The sequence below is a fragment of the Silurus aristotelis genome (genome assembly GCF_946808225.1).
Source record: "Silurus aristotelis genome assembly, chromosome: 8".
Lineage (NCBI taxonomy): Eukaryota > Metazoa > Chordata > Actinopteri > Siluriformes > Siluridae > Silurus > Silurus aristotelis.
Window position 1 is genome coordinate 21,080,182 of NC_139581.1, and position 18,610 is coordinate 21,098,791.

The 18,610-nt window shown below is 38.2% G+C and overlaps 2 protein-coding genes across 5 annotated transcripts in view; both read right to left on the reverse strand.

Annotated features, from left to right (window-relative positions):
• Positions 1-404: 404 nt before the first annotated feature.
• Positions 405-10,181, reverse strand: LOC310730434 (V-set and immunoglobulin domain-containing protein 2-like). The gene is made up of 7 exons (XM_083549462.1): positions 10,044-10,181; positions 7,717-7,880; positions 4,973-5,177; positions 4,637-4,795; positions 1,099-1,218; positions 884-1,019; positions 405-809 (listed from the first exon to the last, which is right to left on the reverse strand). The coding sequence occupies exons 1-7, from the start codon at positions 10,093-10,095 to the stop codon at positions 704-706; spliced, it is 942 nt and encodes a 313-aa protein (XP_083405588.1). The 5' UTR covers positions 10,096-10,181; the 3' UTR covers positions 405-703.
• Positions 10,182-10,376: 195 nt separating this feature from the next.
• The window catches only part of esamb (endothelial cell adhesion molecule b), a 40,945-nt gene continuing 32,711 nt past the window's right edge, over positions 10,377-18,610 (reverse strand). For 2 of the 4 annotated variants that reach the window (XM_083549449.1, XM_083549448.1), the window contains 5 exons: positions 17,989-18,144; positions 16,954-16,998; positions 14,130-14,252; positions 13,914-14,043; positions 10,377-11,732 (listed from right to left, as the gene is read on the reverse strand). In XM_083549449.1, coding sequence (XP_083405575.1) covers positions 11,330-11,732; positions 13,914-14,043; positions 14,130-14,252; positions 16,954-16,998; positions 17,989-18,144 — 857 coding nt within the window. In that variant the 3' untranslated portion in view covers positions 10,377-11,329. The remainder of the gene's footprint in view (positions 11,733-13,913; positions 14,044-14,129; positions 14,253-16,953; positions 16,999-17,988; positions 18,145-18,610) is intronic. The other 2 variants (XM_083549451.1, XM_083549450.1) reach the window with 1 other exon arrangement.

An 18,610-nucleotide genomic window follows, 5' to 3' on the forward strand; every position in this document is an offset into this window, starting at 1 on the left:
CTTCAAATACAAAAGGTCTCATATATTATATAGCAATTTAGAAAGAGATGAAGGATGATAACAAAAGGCTCTAACATAAATAATTTACATAACCAAAACAAGTGCCTCAGATTGGGCAGAACTCAATGCATACTGTTATTGACTGTGTACATCTTCTCCAACAGTAGTATGGTATGTGACAAAAGAAGTTGAGAATTCACACAGTAACCCGTATACTGTAGCTGGTGTGTTTTTATGATTACATTTTGTACACATAGTTGACTTTGAAATGTTCTATTAAATGTTCCACAAAGAGATTAGTTAACATATTATCCAGCAGTTTACTAAGCATTGCAAATGTCTTGTGTATGTTGCAAGTATATATTTTTTGCAATATTGCAGAAGACAAATGAGACTGTGGGGGTTTTAAGAGATGACCTGTAGAGTCTAAATAATAAATGGCTTTTGTTTAGTTTATTTACTTTTTTACAGATGTACATCAAGTCATGGTTTTAGAAGACACCTACATAGTCAGCCCAAAACAATGCAATTGTCACCAGAAGCAAATGCACATCTGCTGCGGTCAGGATTATGCCTGTGGACATTTTATATTCAAAGCATCGATACTTATTATAAACTTCACCAAAAATAACACACAGCACACAAGAAAATACAAAACTGTTACATGGTTGTCCATGTACATTCCTGAAGGAAAAATCCACTTTTACACCAATGGGCTGAGGTGAGAGACTTTGAGCTCATCACCATCAAAATGAGCAGAAAGCAGATGACCTTTTGACTGGCGTGTCACTGATGAATCAGCATTTTTCCTATTGGGACCAAAAAAAGCAGTGAGATTTACAATAGTAATACATTGTGTTTATCAGCATTTTTAAACACGCACCTTGATTTGTTTTCTGTGCAGCTGCGAGCTTTCTTCTTGTAGCAGAAGAAGAAATAAACAACCACAGCTGCAATGAGTAGGACTAAGAGAAAAAGTCCCATCAGCACTCCGCCTACCACTGCTGCACTACTGCCATCTGTCCAACAGCAAAGAATTCATGTAGCCATGAGAACTTAAATATACTTTTATGGATTATACTGTGAAGTCCTACTCACGTGCCACTTTCACAGCGATGCTGCATGCTGCCTCACCCAGGTCATTAGAAGCTCTGCACGTGTAGGTTCCAGAAAAGGCAGTAGAAAGGTTGGACAAGAGAAGCGATCCAGTACGCTGGTCTACAAACCAGGAAATATTTACAAATCAAATAACGTGCAGATTTTCAGCTGTTATTTTAGAGTGCTTATTAGCCTTAAATCTGATTGGTTAAAAACTGTAGATTTTTTTTAATACCTGAATTTCTGACCATAGTGACAGATGCAAGAGTTATGCAAGAGAGCTCATTATTATATGTTAATGACATCTTATTATAATTTATGATGAATAAACTTTCTTTCGGCTTCTCCCATTAGGGGTCGCCACAGCGGACCATCCGCATGTTTGATTTGGCACATGTTTTTACGCTGGATGCCCTTCCTAACGCAACCCTACCTATTTATACAGGCTTGGGACCAGCATTAAGAGTGGCTGGGGTCGGTTCCATGACTGGGGATCGAACCCGGGCCGCAGCGGTGAGAGCGCTGCATCCTAACCACTAGACCACCAGGGGACCTTGCGCAGAGTGACATTGTTATGCTGGAACAAGTTTAGGATTTACAATACCTGTGAAAGAAAATTAAAATGCTACAGCATACAAAAAAAAACATTTTATACAATTGCAGGGTTCCATCTGTCCAACAGCATTTTGGACAATAACCATATTGTATATTAATGTGTTGGTCAGGTGTCTGCATACTTTTGACCACAATGACCATAATTGGACTTTTCACACTGTGCTTATCTCCCGGTTAAACTTCGCTTTTAACTCACGAGAATAAGAATGTTTCACAGTGTACACAGAAACGTCAGATTATCAGATTAATAGTTAACCTTGGTAAAATTATTAGCAGTTTGAAATGTTCTGAATTACCAGAGGTTACCTATTAAAAAAATAATAAGAACGATAACATTTTTCATATGAACAGAGCAATAAGTCATGGTTTAGACATCAAAGCAAACCCATGAAAATGTATATCCTAAGCAAGTGCATACCTGTTTTATTTCACTGCATGAATATACCTGTGAAAGAATAGACCTGCTTTGGAGGTTTCTAAATGACCCTGGGACATCATCATTCCAAACCACGCTTTTTACAAAGAGTAGAGGAATATTTTACAATAGTCATTTAGAATCAGGGTTTATTTTGGGTTAACTGTTAACCCAGGTAAAATACATTCTATTTGAAATGTGAAATGTGTTATCCAGGCTTTTAAATGCCCCAGGGTTAACTATTACAAAGTTCATATTAGGGTTCAATCAACCCTGGGAATTCATACCCTGGCATTAACCCTAGGTTAACATGCTTAGTTGCACATTTATGACATCAGCAACCATGCTTGGATAAATAGCACGCAAGTGTAACAGTATACGGTGGGGGAAATAATTATTTGGTCCCCTGCCAATTTTGTCAAATTACCCCTTTACAAAGAATGAACAGTCTAGAATTTTAATAGTAGGTTTAATTTAACAGAGATAAATAATATTTTTTAAAAATTGTGTTCGTTCAAGTGAAATAAGTATTTGATCCCATACCAAATTAGCAACAATTCTGACTCCCACAGACCTGACACTTTTAGAAAGCACTCCTAATGTCAACTCGTTATGTGAATAAAAGACACCTTTTACAGAAGCAACTTCTTCCAGTTAAACCTCTCCACCACCATGAAAAAGACCAAAGAGCTGACGTTAAGGACAGGATTGTAGATCTTCACAAGGCTGGTATGGGCTACAAGACAATCAGATTGTTGCCTTGGCCGTATGTTTTTGGTCATTGTCATGCTGAAAAACCCATCCACAAACCATCTTCAGTGTTCTGGCTGAGGCCAGGAGGTTTTCACCAAAGATTCTGCAGTGCATAGGCTTGTTCATGTGGTGAAGTATTCGTGTACCCTTAGCAGAGAAACAGACCCAAAGCAGACTGTTTCCTGCTCCATTTTTGACAGCGGGGATGGTGTTCTTGGGGTCATATTCAGCATTTCTCTGCCTCCAAACGTTTAGCTCCAAAGAGTCATCTCACCACATCACTTTCTCCCAAACCTTCTCTAAATCATTCAGGTGTTCATTGGAAAACTTCAGACAGGCCTGCTCATGTGCATTCTTGAGCAAAAGCATTTTTAACCTTTAATCGGTCCTTGGGGTCTATATGACCCCAATCGACTTTTCCTTGATTAAAAAAAAGGGTTCCCTTCATCTGAGTGGAATAATATTTTGGGACTTTTCCTACATAATCTATCTATACACACACACAAAAACTGGGCTTGATTCGGTTGTTCTGAAGGTATGTAAAAAGAAATTTTACACTTCTGGTCTTCGGGGTCAATATGACCCCACATTGAAATGAATGGGAAATGTGAAAAAAACTCAATATTTTTTCTTCATTTGTCAAAAAAAATTCTATAAATCCAGCATAAATTAGAAATTTAGATCATCATTTAAGTAATTTTTTCATAAAAAATTAATATTTTATATGCAAGCTTATGGTGTAGTTGAGGAATTGTGTGGTAAATAGGTACAAAAGTACTTCATATCTCCCAAAACACAGCATTAATGAATAGATGAGAAGTAAACAAAAAAATATATATATTATTTGTATAATTAAAAATGTATATTTTTTGTATAATTTCTCTATCAATTGTTGGGGTCATATAGACCCCAAAGACCAGATTTGTAAACAGGAAACGAAGACCTTATGAGGGTTAAGCAGAAGGACCTTGGTGTGTTACCAATGGTTTTCCTGGTAATTGTGGTCCCAGCTTCCTTGAGATCATAAACAAGCTCGTCCCTTTTAACCTTTTTAAATCGATGCATCACATAGTTATCTTTTATGTCGATGCACCAGTGCTAATGTGTGAATCTTACCATGTCTATTGTACACCACTAGCACTTAACCCACCCCACCACTTGAGAGCAGTGGTCACTTGATTCTTTTATCTTATTTCTTTTTGTAAATGTCTCTTCTTTCACTTGCTCACATACTGTAACATATATGTCAGTATCTGCAGATCTACCATTTACCTGCATAATTACTTGACATACATAAGACATCATACATTCTGCATACTTTGTTAACATATAATCTTTGTAAGTAATCTTCCACTTCCTCTTTTTCTTATTTTGCTTCTTATGTCCACTTTTGCATTACACACCAAGCCCAGGTCGACTGTCCCAAACTTTTTATGCACATGACAAAGAAACTATCAGCAAACTCAAAGACCAATTGGTCTAATAATGTTTCTAGACCAACACTATTAGGTTGTACTTGAGCTAAACAAGTACCAAGGCCCTTATGTTGGTCATATTAGGCTTACTATTTCACGAAATATTTACTCATGACTTGGAAGGCTTGAGTAAATCCACAAAGCCGTTTGATGTTTGGTGAGCAAACAGTTACAGAACCTTATCTCAGACCCAGGGTTGGGCTCAGGTGCCTGATTCAGCTGAGTAGAGCACTGACAATCAAAGCTGGACAAATGAAAATCTGTGGGTTAGGGTACATACCTGCTACAATGCTGTTAGGGGGCAGAGGCTCTGTTTCTTTCTCTCTCGTCCAGGAATAAATAGGTATAGGAACACCCTGGGAGCTGTGGCATGTAAGAGTGGCATCATCCCCCAAATAGGTGTGGCCATTTAGCTCACATACAGGCACAGATGGTGCCACTGAATATAAATTATAAGGAAAAAAAAACATCACTACTGGCAATATTATCATTTAATAAAATGTTCACTTTGTGTCAATTTAATCTACATAATTTCTTTAATGATTTCAACATAAATATTCATATCAGCACTCAATGGTTTAATGAGTCAGATTTATAGACGTGTTCATTCTCCTACCCAGCACAGTCAAGTTGATTAATCCCTGCCCACTTCCAGACCAGTCGTTTGGATTGGTAACATCACATATATAAAGACCACTGTCGCTGGGTTGGACGTTGTGGATCTTCACTGAGGCAACGCCAGACACTGGAGGATTCTGCAGTAAAGCTATTTTGTTCTCCCAAGAGCTCACCCAATATAGTTTTCCATTGTAGTACAACACCTGTACAAAATGGGTCAGGACAAAAAGTGGTTTATAATTACAGTAAAAAAAAGTACTACTCTTGCGTTGGGTTGAAGTAACAGATTATTATTCTGCCATTGAGACCAATCACAATCTAGAATTTAACACCTCTGAATATATGAGAGAACTATGGAAGTCCTTAGAGGCCATGCATTATAATATTACAATACAAGTACAATACCAACGACTGCCACAGGTATTGTTAGCCAACAGGGTACCGGTGGTAATTGCGCTAGAGTTGGCCGCAGGAGGAGTAGGAGAGGAGGAAGACGTCTACAGAGATGTCAGGAAAAGGAGAAGTGGAGGAGAGTGGAGGTTTGGGTTGGTACTTAAAATGTTGGTACTATGACTGGTAAAGGGAGAGAGTTAGCTGATATGATGGAGAGGAGAAAGGGACATATATGTTGTGTGTTCAGGAGACCAAGTGGAAAGGAAGTAAGGCCAGGAACATTGGAGGTGGGTTTAAACTGTTCTATCATGGTGTGGTACTGTGATTCTGAAGGAAGAGTACACTAAGAGTGTAGTGGAGGTGAAGAGAGTTTCTGACAGGGTGATGAACGTGAAGCTGGCAGTTGAAGGGATGATGATAAATGTCATCAGTGCTTATGCTCCACAAGTAGGTTGTAAGATAGAGGAGAAGGAAAAAATCTGGAGTGAGTTAGATGAAGTGGTAGATGGTGTACCTAGGAATGAACGATTGCTGATTGGGGCAGACTTTAATAGTCACATATGTGAAGGGAACAGAGGTGATGAAAAGGGGATAGGTAGGTATGGCCTTAATGAGAGCAATGTAGAAGGGCAGACGGAGGTAGATTTTACTAAAAGGATATAAATGGCAGTAGTGAATACTTATTTTAAGAAGAAGGAGGGGCATAGGGTGACGTATAAGAGTGGAGGAAGGTGCACACAGGTGGATTATGTTCTATGTAGGAGATGCAACCTGAAGGAGATTAGAGACTGTAAGGTTTTGGCAGGGGACAGTGTAGCTAGACAGCATCGGATGGTAGTCTGTAGGATGGTTTTGGAGGTGAAGAAGAAGAGGAGGAGAGTGAGGACTGAAAGAAGAATAGGATGGTGGAAACTGAAGGAGAAAGACTGTAGTATGAGATTCAGGGAAGAGGTAAGATAGGGGCTGGGTGGTGGTGAAGATGTGCTGGATCATTGGGCAACTACTGCAGAAGTGATAAGGGAGACAGCTAGGAAGGTACTTGGTGTGAAATCTGGAAATAGAAAGGAAGACAAAGAGACGTGGTGGTGGAATGAGGAAGTGCAGGAAAGAATAAGGAGAAAGAGGTTGGCAAAACAGAATTGGGATCGAGAGAGAGATGAGAAAACAGGCTGGAGTACAAGGAGATGCGGCAGCAGGTAAAGAGGGATGTGGCAAAAGCCAAGGAAAAGGCATATGAGAAGCTGTATGAGAAGTTGGACACTAAGGAAGGAGAAAAAGATTTATACCGATTGGTCGGTTGGGAAGGATGTGCTGCAAGTTAGAGCAATAAAGGATGGAGATGGAAATGTGTTGACTAGTGAGGAGAGTGTGTTAAGAAGATGGAGGGAGTATTTTAAGCAGCTGATTCATTAAGAAAATGAGAGAAGGAAGGTTGGATGGTGTGGAGATGGTGAAGCAGGATGTAGATAGGATTAGTAAGGAGGAAGTGAGAGCAGCGATTAAGAGGAGGAAGAGTGGAAAGTCGATTGGACCAGACGACATACAAGTAGAAGCATGGAGATGTTTGGTAGAGATGGCAGTGCAGTTTTTAACCAGTGTTTTTAACAGGATTTTGGAAGGTGGGAGGATGCCTGAGGAATGAAGAAGGAGTGTGCTGGTACCAATCATTAAGAATAAGGGAGATGTGCAGACCTGCAGTAACTACAGGGGAATTAAGTTGATCAGTCACACAATGAATTTATGGAAAAGAGTAGTGAAAGCCGGGCTGAGAGAAGAGGTGACCATCTGTGAGCAACAGTATTTGTTGCCGAGGAAGAGCACCACAGAGGCATTATTTGCTTTGAGAATGTTGATGGAGAAGTACAGAAAAGGTCAGGAGGATTTGCATTGTGTGTTTGTGGATTTAGAGAAAGTGTATGACAGAGTGCTGAGAGAGGAGTTGTGGTATTGTATGAGGAAGTCAGGTGTGTCAGGGAAGTATGTGAGGGTGGTGCAGGACATGTATGACTACACCCTCTTACTGAAGATGAAGAGATCCAGCTCAAAGGTTGCTGTTTTGACACTGTTGGCGGAGATCCGGTACGAATAGAAGAAGGTGTTGACATGCTTCGAAAAGAAGACTCCATGAAATTTTCTAGAAGTGGCAGGAACACTGGGAGCGCTGTATTGTTGTGCAAGGGGACTATTTTGAGGGTGATAGTGTGTAAACATAAATAAATAAAGTACTTTTTTGTAAACAGACACACACACACACACACACACACACACACACACACACACACACACACACACACACACACACACACACACACACACACACTATTTATAAATTAGAGTTTAATCGCTTACCCTCTGGGCTTGAACAGCAGGAGTACCGTCAGCAGCATAACGCCACTCCAGAGTGAAGCCCTCTGAAACCTGTGTGCTGTAGGTGCAGGAGAGCTCGGCTTCTGAACCGGCGTGTGCAAACACTGAACTCTTTACCAACACTGCATGCCAGGACCAGGCTTCATCTGGACATAGACAAACAGAAAGCTAACGCGAATGAGATAAACAAGCCATTACGAGAAATAGAAATGCCATGAGTCTATGTGGGTAAAAGTTAGTTAATAAGGGATTAATAAGGGATCCTTTAACAGCATGCTCAAAAATGTTATACAACACTCACATCATTTGCCAATTAATATATTCATTTTTAACTCAAGAACATCATACTTTTAGCAGTTTATAGTTACATTATATAATGAATGAGTACTTGACATATTGTAACATATTGTATTTTGACTCATGACTACAGTTTGGTTATGACCACCATCATTGTACCCCGCAACATTGTAAATCTGCTCTAAATGGACATTCGGTGCAACCCAGATGAGGACGGGTTCCCTCTTGAGTCTGGTTCCTCTCAAGGTTTCTTCCTTATGCCATCTCGGGGAGTTTTCGGGGCATAAGGAAGGGACAATCAGTTATCAGGGACAAACTTACGCTTATAAAGAACATCTTATAAATTTTTTATAAACACATTATCTGTGTAAAGCTGCTTTGAGACAATGTTCATTGTTAAAAGCGCTATACAAATAAAAATGAATTGAATTGAATTGGAAATTGAATACAGTTGTTCCTTCACCATTGTATATATTATTTAAAAATTCTATCTAAGGTTTTCAAGACCAATCAGTTTTTGCTACAGTGAAATGGGAAAACGCAAAATCCTGACAATTCCTGGTGGAAAACACTCTCCAAAGAGCATCTCCAAAACTGCAGGTCTTGTGGGATGTGCTTAGTATCTACCAAAAGTGGACCAGGGATGGAACAGTGGTGAACCGGTGACAGGGTAATGGGCCCATGTGGTCTGATGATCCAATTAGCTACTTTAGCTTAAATTGTTCTTAATGCTCAATGGTTTAGGACTGTTTTGGCAGCAAAAGGGGGACCAACACAATATTAGGCAGGTGGTCAAATGTTTGCCTGATTGATGGCTATTAAGTTATGCTTGATTAGTGTAAGTGCTAAAAGTGAAGACTCCTTACGCAGTGTCCATTAATGAATTGCCTTGTTTTCAGTGTCACATTGTAATTCATTAAAATATATACTATATATATTATATTATATATATTTGTTTGGTTGCAAATTAATTGCTGTTAATTAATTGTCCACTAAGTTGTGCACTAACAGAAACCTGTGATGTTTCCTGGTACACTACTGAATCGCTACCTCATGACCAATCAGATCCATGTTCAATTCAAATCCACTGATATATAATTGCACATAGTCATCAAATGTGCTACAGCAGTTGCTTTTAAGCCTGCTAGACCATCTGGCTCTTAAAGCTCTTCTGATTTTCTGTTTATTTTTCTGTGTGAACACAAACAAATAAGTTTAAGTAGGGGTATGTACAAGTACTGTACATCTTGAAATAGCCTAGACCAGTGGTCCCCAACCCCCAGGCACCTGGGACCAGGCCGCACAGAAACAATACATAACTTAAATATTTTTCTGTTTTATTTATTATCTGATTCTGAACGATGTTTTATGGAAGATTCTCTCTGCCACATCTTTCTAAGACTCACTCTTGATGCATGTCAAGATGCTTGCCTCGGTCACATGTCTTACCTCCATCCGCTACCTTCTTAAAGGGGCTGCTCCAGCCGGGAACACATAATACATTACCGCTAAATTGAAACCCGCAAGCTAGCAAAATGAACAAAAAAACAACACAGTGGATTCACATTTATTATATTTAGAAAATAATGTTTTTATGCCTGCCATATCTTTTTATTTTGTTGTATTTATCTGCCACACCTTAAAGGCGGGTCCGTGAAAATATTGTCTGACATTAAACCGGTCCGTGGTGCAAAAATAAATTGGGGACCACTGCTGTAGACTCTGACCACTGCATTGAACAAAATTCAGGTGGCAATAGTTACAAAAACATCATGTGCAAAATTTAACATTCAAATTCAACATTCAAAGCACTTAAATAAATCAGAATTCCAAATGATTTAATTGATTATATATTTTTTTTAATTGCCCTTTAACAACAAATAGACCATCGAGCAGGGTGAATATACATTTAGCTTCCTTATTACACCACTGATATGACAGTGGCAACGCAGAGAACTACCTCAACGTTAACGTTTTCATTAGTGAACTAAAGTGAGAGGATTTTTACTTACCAAAACAGTGTATCAAAATCCAAGAGACGAACAAAGTGTGAGTGTGAGCCATGTCTATTTGTGTTTCTCACGTACAGGTTTCGTTTCCTTGTTGTTTACCGAGATAACATAGCTCAAACAGCTCATACCTGTGTGGCACTGATTAGTAGTGAGTACAGTTAGTGCTTAAGCACAGGGAAAGCAGGTGGAACCATATGCAAATAAAACCAACACTGTTGTTGGTTTACAAAGTCTTCACAAAGCTAATGTACATCTTACTGAGTTTGGTCAAATATTAATAATCACAATAAAATAATCGAGAAAAGTGCAGTTTAAAATGCAACAATCTTTGCATTTTTTCTATATGTTGCAATCTTTTATTAAAGAAATGAACACAATCATTACATCATCTCTTTGCTTCCACCATGTGGACACTTATGGAATGAAAGATTAAAAGGGACCAATCACAAATCAGAAATCCATAAAAGTAAAAAAGAAAGATGTTACACTTATTTACTCATCATTCTTCTTTTTTAACAATCTTTTTTTTTTGGTATGAATATAATCAATTGCATGAAACCAAATAGAAAACCGAAGCACCAACTATGAAGTCACGAGCCTGACATCAATCTCTTAAATACATCTTTAAAACAAAAGAAAAGAAAAAAGAAAGAAAGACTTTCTTAAAATGTATAAAACTTTCGGGATTGGATTTACTCATTAAAAAAGCACAATAACCCAAATAACGAATAATTTTCAATACAATCTATTGTTTAGACTGAGAGATGCTGTTATAATTGGGCTGTAACATGTACTGTAGGAACTCCTGAGTGAAAAAAGAGGCACGAGGTAACATTTTAAGTAGAACACAAACACTGAATACACAACTGTTTAAATGTTATTCAAACAACTTTAACAAGAATCAAAGAAGATCCTTCAACATCTGGAACCATTTACATACTGTATGAAGTTTAAAGCAGATATTTGTTTACTTTTATTGTTTACTTTTCTTTACTTTTAATCTAATAAACTTTTAAAATGGGATTAATAGGATCTATAAACAAAAAAGAAATCACATAAAAATCTGACAAATAAAAATGATGGTGTTAATGAGAGATTTAAAGCATCAAAATATAATTCATAGTTTTATCTCATCTTAATCTATACAGTATACTTTATAAATCAGAGTACTAATGTTTTACGCAGAGAGATTGAACCCCAAATATAAAATAATTTAAATCTTGAACTTGTGTAACAGAGTTGTTGAGTCCTGCTTGGTAAGAGCTAGAGAGTTTGACTCGACTGGTCTAGACAAGCGATCCAGCCTGAACAGGCACAGTGCCACAAAATGACATTGATCTGACATTTACAGAGATGGGGCATGGAGCCTGTGGCTGAGCTCCATTAGTCCTGAGTGTGCAGCTGTTCTTTGGCTGGTGGTGCTGATGGGCGTGACTAGACATCTTGCTGCCATTGTAGCCAGGGAGCCCATGGAGAGGATTAGGCTCTCCTCGGTACACATGTGCGCCACCTGAAGTGGTCAGAATTGAGTCACAACCAACAAATGGGTAATGGTTGTTAGGCAGGTGAGGTGTGTCCTGAGGAGCAGGACTATTGGTTATGGAGGACAGAGTGCCGTTCTTGGAGACGATGTCTGACGCGGTGGCACTCTTAGACCAAGAAACACGTTTTGGAGCCTGAGCATCCTCCCTGCAATGAATCCAAAAGCAACAAATCATAATTGTTATTTGCTCCTGTTGCCTCTCACTGATTCCACATTTTTCTCTGTCATGAAAAATTAAACCATATACAAAGAATGTTTTATTCCCATATTTACCACAATTTGTTCTTGGCAAATTCCAACCAACCAGCCAGTTCTTCCTCTGCCATACAAGCTCCAAAGAAAGAGGGTATGCCATATGCTTCCTCTGAGACACGTGAACTATCGTGACTATCGTCCTGTCGCACGTAGACTCATCGTGATGAAGTGCTTCGAGAGGCTCGTCATAGGCACGTCAAAGACCCAGCTTCCACCCTCACTGGACCCCATGCATTTTGCGTATCGTCCAAACCGTTCCACATACGATGCCATCTCCACGACCCTTTATCTGGCCCTCACCCACCTGGACAATAAGGACTCGTATGTACGAAAGCTGTTCATAGACTTCAGCTCAGCATTCAACACAATCATCCCTCAGCATCTGATTTAAAAGCTAAGCCTACTGGGCCTGAACACCTCCCTCTGTAACTGGATCCTAGACTTCCTGACAGTCCAGATTGAAAACAGCATCTCCAGCACCACCACACATACATACATAACCTAGAGACATTCCTATTTCGGGTACTCGAGCTGCACTTAAAGTCTAATGATTTGGGAACAAGTGTCCAATCCCTCCATACTAAAGAGTCCCTGCTTAGTGTGTGCCAGTGGGCGTGCCTGCGAGTTTGTGACTTAAGCACTGATCACAAAAAAAAAGAAATAAACTATTTCATTTAGAACTGGTCCTGTCCTGAGTGGTTTTCCTTTCCCCGAACCGTCAGCTCTCCCACAGTAGAATAACCTTTCCTATAAGGGCCATAGCAGTCAAAAAGCTGCTCCGACTTTCTCCACAGACCTGTGGACACAGCCGGTTTTGCTTCTCCTGGTCGGGGGCTTGGAAAGAGGCTGGGTGAGAGAGAAAGAACCAGAGGGGACAGTGCAAAGTCTCCTGAGTCGCCAAACAGATCCACCTGGGCTCTGTAAAATCTCTGCCATATCTGCTGAGGAAAGCCTATCTCCCTTCCCCCATCCTGACCACGTTCTACAGAGAGACCATTGAGAGCATGTCTTTCTTCTCTATCACGGATATTTATACCACACACTGCATCCACAAAGCCAACAGCATTGTGGACGACCCCACACACACACACTCTTTACCCTCCTGCCATCAGGAAAGCGGTTCCGAAGCATTTAGGCTGCCATATCCAGACTGTGCAACGGTTTCTTCCCTCAAGCCGTCAGGCTTCTCAACACAGAACCAAACTGAAACTTACGCACACACACCCAACTATGTTACTGATCTGTAAAACCCGTACTCAAACACACACTCATACTTATTTCACACATCCATGTCTTCAGCGCCACCCACATTATATTACTTCATTATTACAAACTGTTTACATGCTGTTTACATGCTGTTTTTGCACAAACCCTTTTGTTTACATTTTGTTAATTACAAGGTACACTCCTGTACTCAGTACTCTCTTACACACTTCACTGTGTAATATGCAGTAGGTTAACTGACAGCGCTATTTTAGGTTTTGTGTATTTGTCCTACACTCTCTTGTGATGTGTTTGCACTGTCTGTCGTGCACTGTTTGCACCAGGTTGCACACGATGCACTTTATGTGCCGAGGACACTTACTAGTCCTTAGCTCTGTGTTTTCTGTTATGTAGCTTTATGTCGTTAAATGTAGCACCAGGGTTCTGGAGGAACATTGTCTCACTTCACTGTGTACTGCGTCAGCTATACTCTATATGGTTTAAATGACAATAAAAGCTTCTTGACTTGACGACGTGAAGCCAGCCAAACACGAATATTTAAACTGCTCCTCATGCTGCATAACAGGGTGCCATTCTGTAACACTCTCAGAGAAAAGTGCTACTAATCATCTTTAGCAAACCATGAGCTCACAGATTATAATGAGTGGCTATCATCACTATATTTATTCCATGGGAAAAGAGTAAGCGATCCCTTTCCAACTAGAAAGTATGACCAATTGTGCTTCTTTGGCTCCAATAAAAGGCTATGCCATCAGAGGTAGACTTTGTTTTTTGTTAGCCCTGTTTACTAGTAAAGGAAACATGGTGGAAGAGAGGAATTGTTACTTAGAAAATAAGTTGTTGCTCACTTGATCTCATTGGCCATTTCCTCTTCTGTGTCACATTCCCTCCTGAAGATGAAGACCAGAAACAGAATGAGGGCCACGAATCCCACTACTGAACCAACAGTGGCTCCTGCTATCAGCCAGGCCTTCGTGGCTGCAGACAAAAATTCACTTCCATTACAGTAGATTCGTCTTACCTTGCAGATCTTATCACACAAAAATGCTGCTGTTAGTACTCACGGGTGGAGACTTCCAAGTTGATGTGGCAGGTGTCACTCCCAGCTGTGTTGCTGGCCTTGCACACATATTTCCCTGACATGCCCTTGGTAAGGTTGCTCAACTGCAGAGTGCCCTGCTTTTCATCTGAAAATATATTACCACTCACGCTTACATACTATATCGCCATTTACACTTACATTATTCGAGTTCATAACCTTCACTAAATAAAATTGTGGCAAATATAAATAACTTTACCAGTCTATTAATGTAATATAAAAAAATGTATAATGTAGGATATCATTCTAGTCCCTATCCCCTATGTAAGCCCATTTTTGGCCACATCAAAAAATTTAATATTTGCAATTTTACCTCTTGTAAATGAGGTAAAATTTCTCATTATTCCGACTCACTTTCTCGCAATTCCTTTTATTCACAATTATTACCTTTTGTCTCGCAAAAAATTAAGCAAGAATTGTGAGAAATAAATTTAGATTTATAAGAGATAAAGTCACAAATGTGTAAGGTTTTTTTTATTTTTTTTATGTGGCCAAAAATGGGCTTACATAGGGGATAGGGACTAGAATGATATCCTCCATTATTACATAATTCTGTTTTTTAAGGGATAGCTGTGTCTGTTCTGTTTGTGAAACTATGCCTAAAATAGTCCTCGATGATTTCATCCATTGTTTCATCAATCTATTTATTGTAGCTTATTTAATTTTCAATGTGTAAAGCTTTTTGACAATATAGAGGGGGTGATTCTGCCCGATTGGCTAAAAAAAAGTCAGAATTGCGAGAAAAAAAGTTTAAATTGCAAGGTAAAAATTTTAAATTGTGATAAATTGTCAGAACTGTAATAAAAAAAATGGCAGAATCGTGATAAATAAAATAGGAATTTTGAGAAAGAAAAGGCAGAATCTCGAGAAATAATGTCTGAATTGCGAGAAACAAAGTCACAAATGTTTTTTTATGTGGACTTCATTCTAGTCAAATGAACAATCCAATTAAAATGAAACTTCTAGTTCTAAACAACACTTTTCACACCACACTTTTCTGCTTGACTAGGCTAAAAAGAAGTGCATTCGAACTGCATTAAAGTTACCAGAGCAGGTTTTGGTGTGTGCTAAAGGGATTATGGGATGACATTTACTAACTGCCCTGAAACTGACTGGCCTGAGTAGCACCCAATTATTTAAAATAAGATCAAATAATGGCTCAGTGTGAGACAAATAAAATAAAGCAAAGCATTTCCAATGATTTGTGATCATTGTTTAATATTCTATAAACAAACACGCACATTCAGCAATGAACTTATGTGCATACATTTCTGTGTCACATTATAGTGTAGATTAGACATGACTCGGCAGACTGAAGTGATAAGATGGAGGGTTCTTTTCTACATTAGTTAAGCACAATATCTTCTCAAGGACATATTTTCTGCTATGCCACTTTATTAGGAACACCTGGACACCTGGTCATGCAGTCAACCAATCATGTGCCAGCCACACAATGTATACACAATGTATCTTAAGCATACAGGATTAAAAGGTTAGAGTCAGAACAAGAAAAATGTGATCTTAAAAACTGCATGGCTTGTTCACACTCTGACCGGAAATATACAGAGGTTCTGTCCGTGAAAATGGCTTGTTGATGAGAAGGGTCAGGTGGAGAATTGCCAAATCACTTTAAGCTACCCAGAAGGCTACAGTAAATACAAAAAACTTTGCAAGTGTGATGAACAGAAAACATCTTTGAATACATATCATGAAAAACCTTAGGGGGATAAATATATACCCCCTAATTGCCTCTAAATATACTTAAGTATCAAAAATACTATGATTTATTTTTGCTATAATGTCTTATTATAATTTTTGTCACAAAATTCTTGGTTAATCAACTCCGTTTATGTGAAAAGACTCTAATGTTACTCTAAGCACACCAATCTTTTAATAAAATAATATTTATATAAAACACTGATTGATATATATTAAATATATATATTATGATATATTATCATAAGCCCAAAACCTTTTTAACTACTTAAAAAAAATCGTGCAAATAAGGCCAAATAAGGCAAGTTTTTTCATCATTTTTCCTCTCAAAATGTTCTGCTTGCTGTTGAACTGCTGCTGAACTGTATGTTTGTAATAAGTAGATACCACCAAGCAGCAATCAAAACAAGTTTAAAACAGAGCGAGCACCCTGATTGGTGGCTTGCTGTGTGCTTGACCAGTTAACAAGTTTTTAACAAAATGTTTTTTTTTTTTTTTTATGGTTTTAACATTGGTTAACAAGTTTTTAACAAAATGTAAAATGTAGTTAAGTAAAAAAGTAAGATTATTACTTTAAAATGTAGTGAAGCTTAAGTAAATGTCTCCCCAAATAGAAATACTTTACTAAAGTACAAGTTCATAAAAAAGCTACCTAATTATAGTACAAAACTTCATTTACTTTCTTACTACCACTGATAGGCTCCAAAGACAGAAGACTACATAGGATTTTACTCATGTCTGACTGCTTTTCTGATCACCACATGTGTAAAGAGGGGCTATTTTCCTCTGGTCTTTTTCATCAACAAACGGTGTTTCAACCAACTGACCTGCTGCTCACTGAATGTTATTTATTTGTTTCAATGCCTTCTATGTGTAAACTCTGGGGAATCTTGTACATGGGAGATAAGCAGTTTTTAAAAACTTCTGGCACCAACACCTGTGTCCATAACCATGGATATCAAAGTCACTGAGATTACACTTCCGCCATTCTAATGTTTGATGTGAAAGTTCCTAATAAAGTGGTGAGTATATCATCTCGGTTTTTACATCTATTTCTTCATCTAATTTCTTACCCAGGTAGCCAAGCACAAGAATAGGCTGAGGGCATGACCTCCACTCTGAGAGAGCAGTGAAGAAAAGAAAGTGATGAGAGGTTGCCAATGTATGAGTGGGTGTGGGAGACAAAGAAAATAGAGAATTGCTGTTTTGTTTAAGGAATCACTGTTTCATGTTAGTTTTCAGATTAACATGGTATGAGATTCTGTTTCCAACTGTGGACATATTTCTTTATGAAACAGAGAGTCAGTGAGGAGGAGGGTCAAAGGCCTTGACTGATTTCCACAATAGCCAATAGCTATTACACAGCAGCTATTACATATAAACAATTGTGGCTAATCTTATATATAAGAGTCACTATTTAAAACAGAGCTGCACAATTTGGTGATCAGTGCTGACCCGATTGTAACAAGAAGTCTTGCACTCATGTTTATAACAAATAATTGTATTCTTGCTTTCCGCATTAGATACTTGCATATTATTATTGTTATATTTGTTATTTTTTTAGAAATATTGATATTGGTCATTATTATTTATATTTAGCTAAATGCATTGATACATGTTTAAATAATGTATAGAAACTACAACTTCATCTCCAAAAAAAGTTGGAACACTGTGAAAATGTAAATAAATACAGAATGCAATGACAAGCAAATCTAATGAACGCATATTTTTTCACTATCAAACATATCAAATGTTTAACCTGGAAATTTTGAATGTTCACCAATGTGTAGCGTCATGTCTTCTGTCTGTTCATCTGGGAACTGAGGAGACCAGTTGCTAAAGTTTTGGGAGAATCTATCTGCTCAACAGTTCTAGGTGTCCTTTGTTGTGTTTTTCTTTTCCTAATGTTTTTACATGGTGAATGGTCTGGACTGCACAGTCTCCTAACACTTTTGGAGTTGAAGTACAAACTAGTACTAGTAAATTAAACTAGGACATTTAAATATTATTAATGAATCATTGCATTTATTTATATGTATTAACCATTACTATCAAGATGCATTGGTTAATCCAATTCTCCTATATTTTAACACAGATAATGGACTCACTTTGCATTGGAGAAAAGTAGACCTCAGAGAGAGGAGCAGCCTTGGTCCACTTATACTGAGGGACAGGTTTGCCATAGCTGGACTTACAGCTCAGTGTCACGTTCCCTCTCAGCACAGGATCCCCAGACGTAGAGCAGACTGGAGTGGAAGGAGGAACTGAAAAAGCAGAGATAAGCCCCAAACCCAAAGCAAATTAAATATTATGATTTAGAAGTGACTACATTTTTGTTTGGCAGCATTATAATTAGAAATGCACCTTCTTAACTTCAGCTAACTGGGAAAGGTGTATCAAAATTTACAGTAAAACAATCTTCCACTTAGTGGTTAAATAAATGCTTGAATATTAAAAAGAAAGAGAATACACCAATATTTTTATACTTTTTTTTAGATTATACAGTGTTTCAACTGAATATTTCAGCAGAGTGCTCTGTCAGTTCAAATTCATTCTTCATTTACCTAAGAAACACAATTCTCGCTTGATTACTGTACATTATTTATAAATAAAAAAGCGAAGCTAAATCCCCATGGTAAAGACCAGCAACTGCTCTAAAAAAAAGTATTTCTGTCATGCAATACAAATAATAAATTGAGTTACAAATGCAAAGAAATGAAACACAAAATA

Excerpts from the sequence above, each read along its gene's own strand:
- LOC310730434 (XM_083549462.1), bottom strand. The coding sequence starts at position 10,095 with ATGGCTCACACTCACACTTTGTTCGTCTCTTGGATTTTGATACACTGT. Across the intron at positions 4,796-4,972 it reads AATCAACTTGACTGTGCTGG|TGGCACCATCTGTGCCTGTA; the intron begins GTAGGAGAATGA and ends ATTTATATTCAG. Across the intron at positions 1,020-1,098 it reads CATCGCTGTGAAAGTGGCAC|ATGGCAGTAGTGCAGCAGTG; the intron begins GTGAGTAGGACT and ends GCTGTTGGACAG.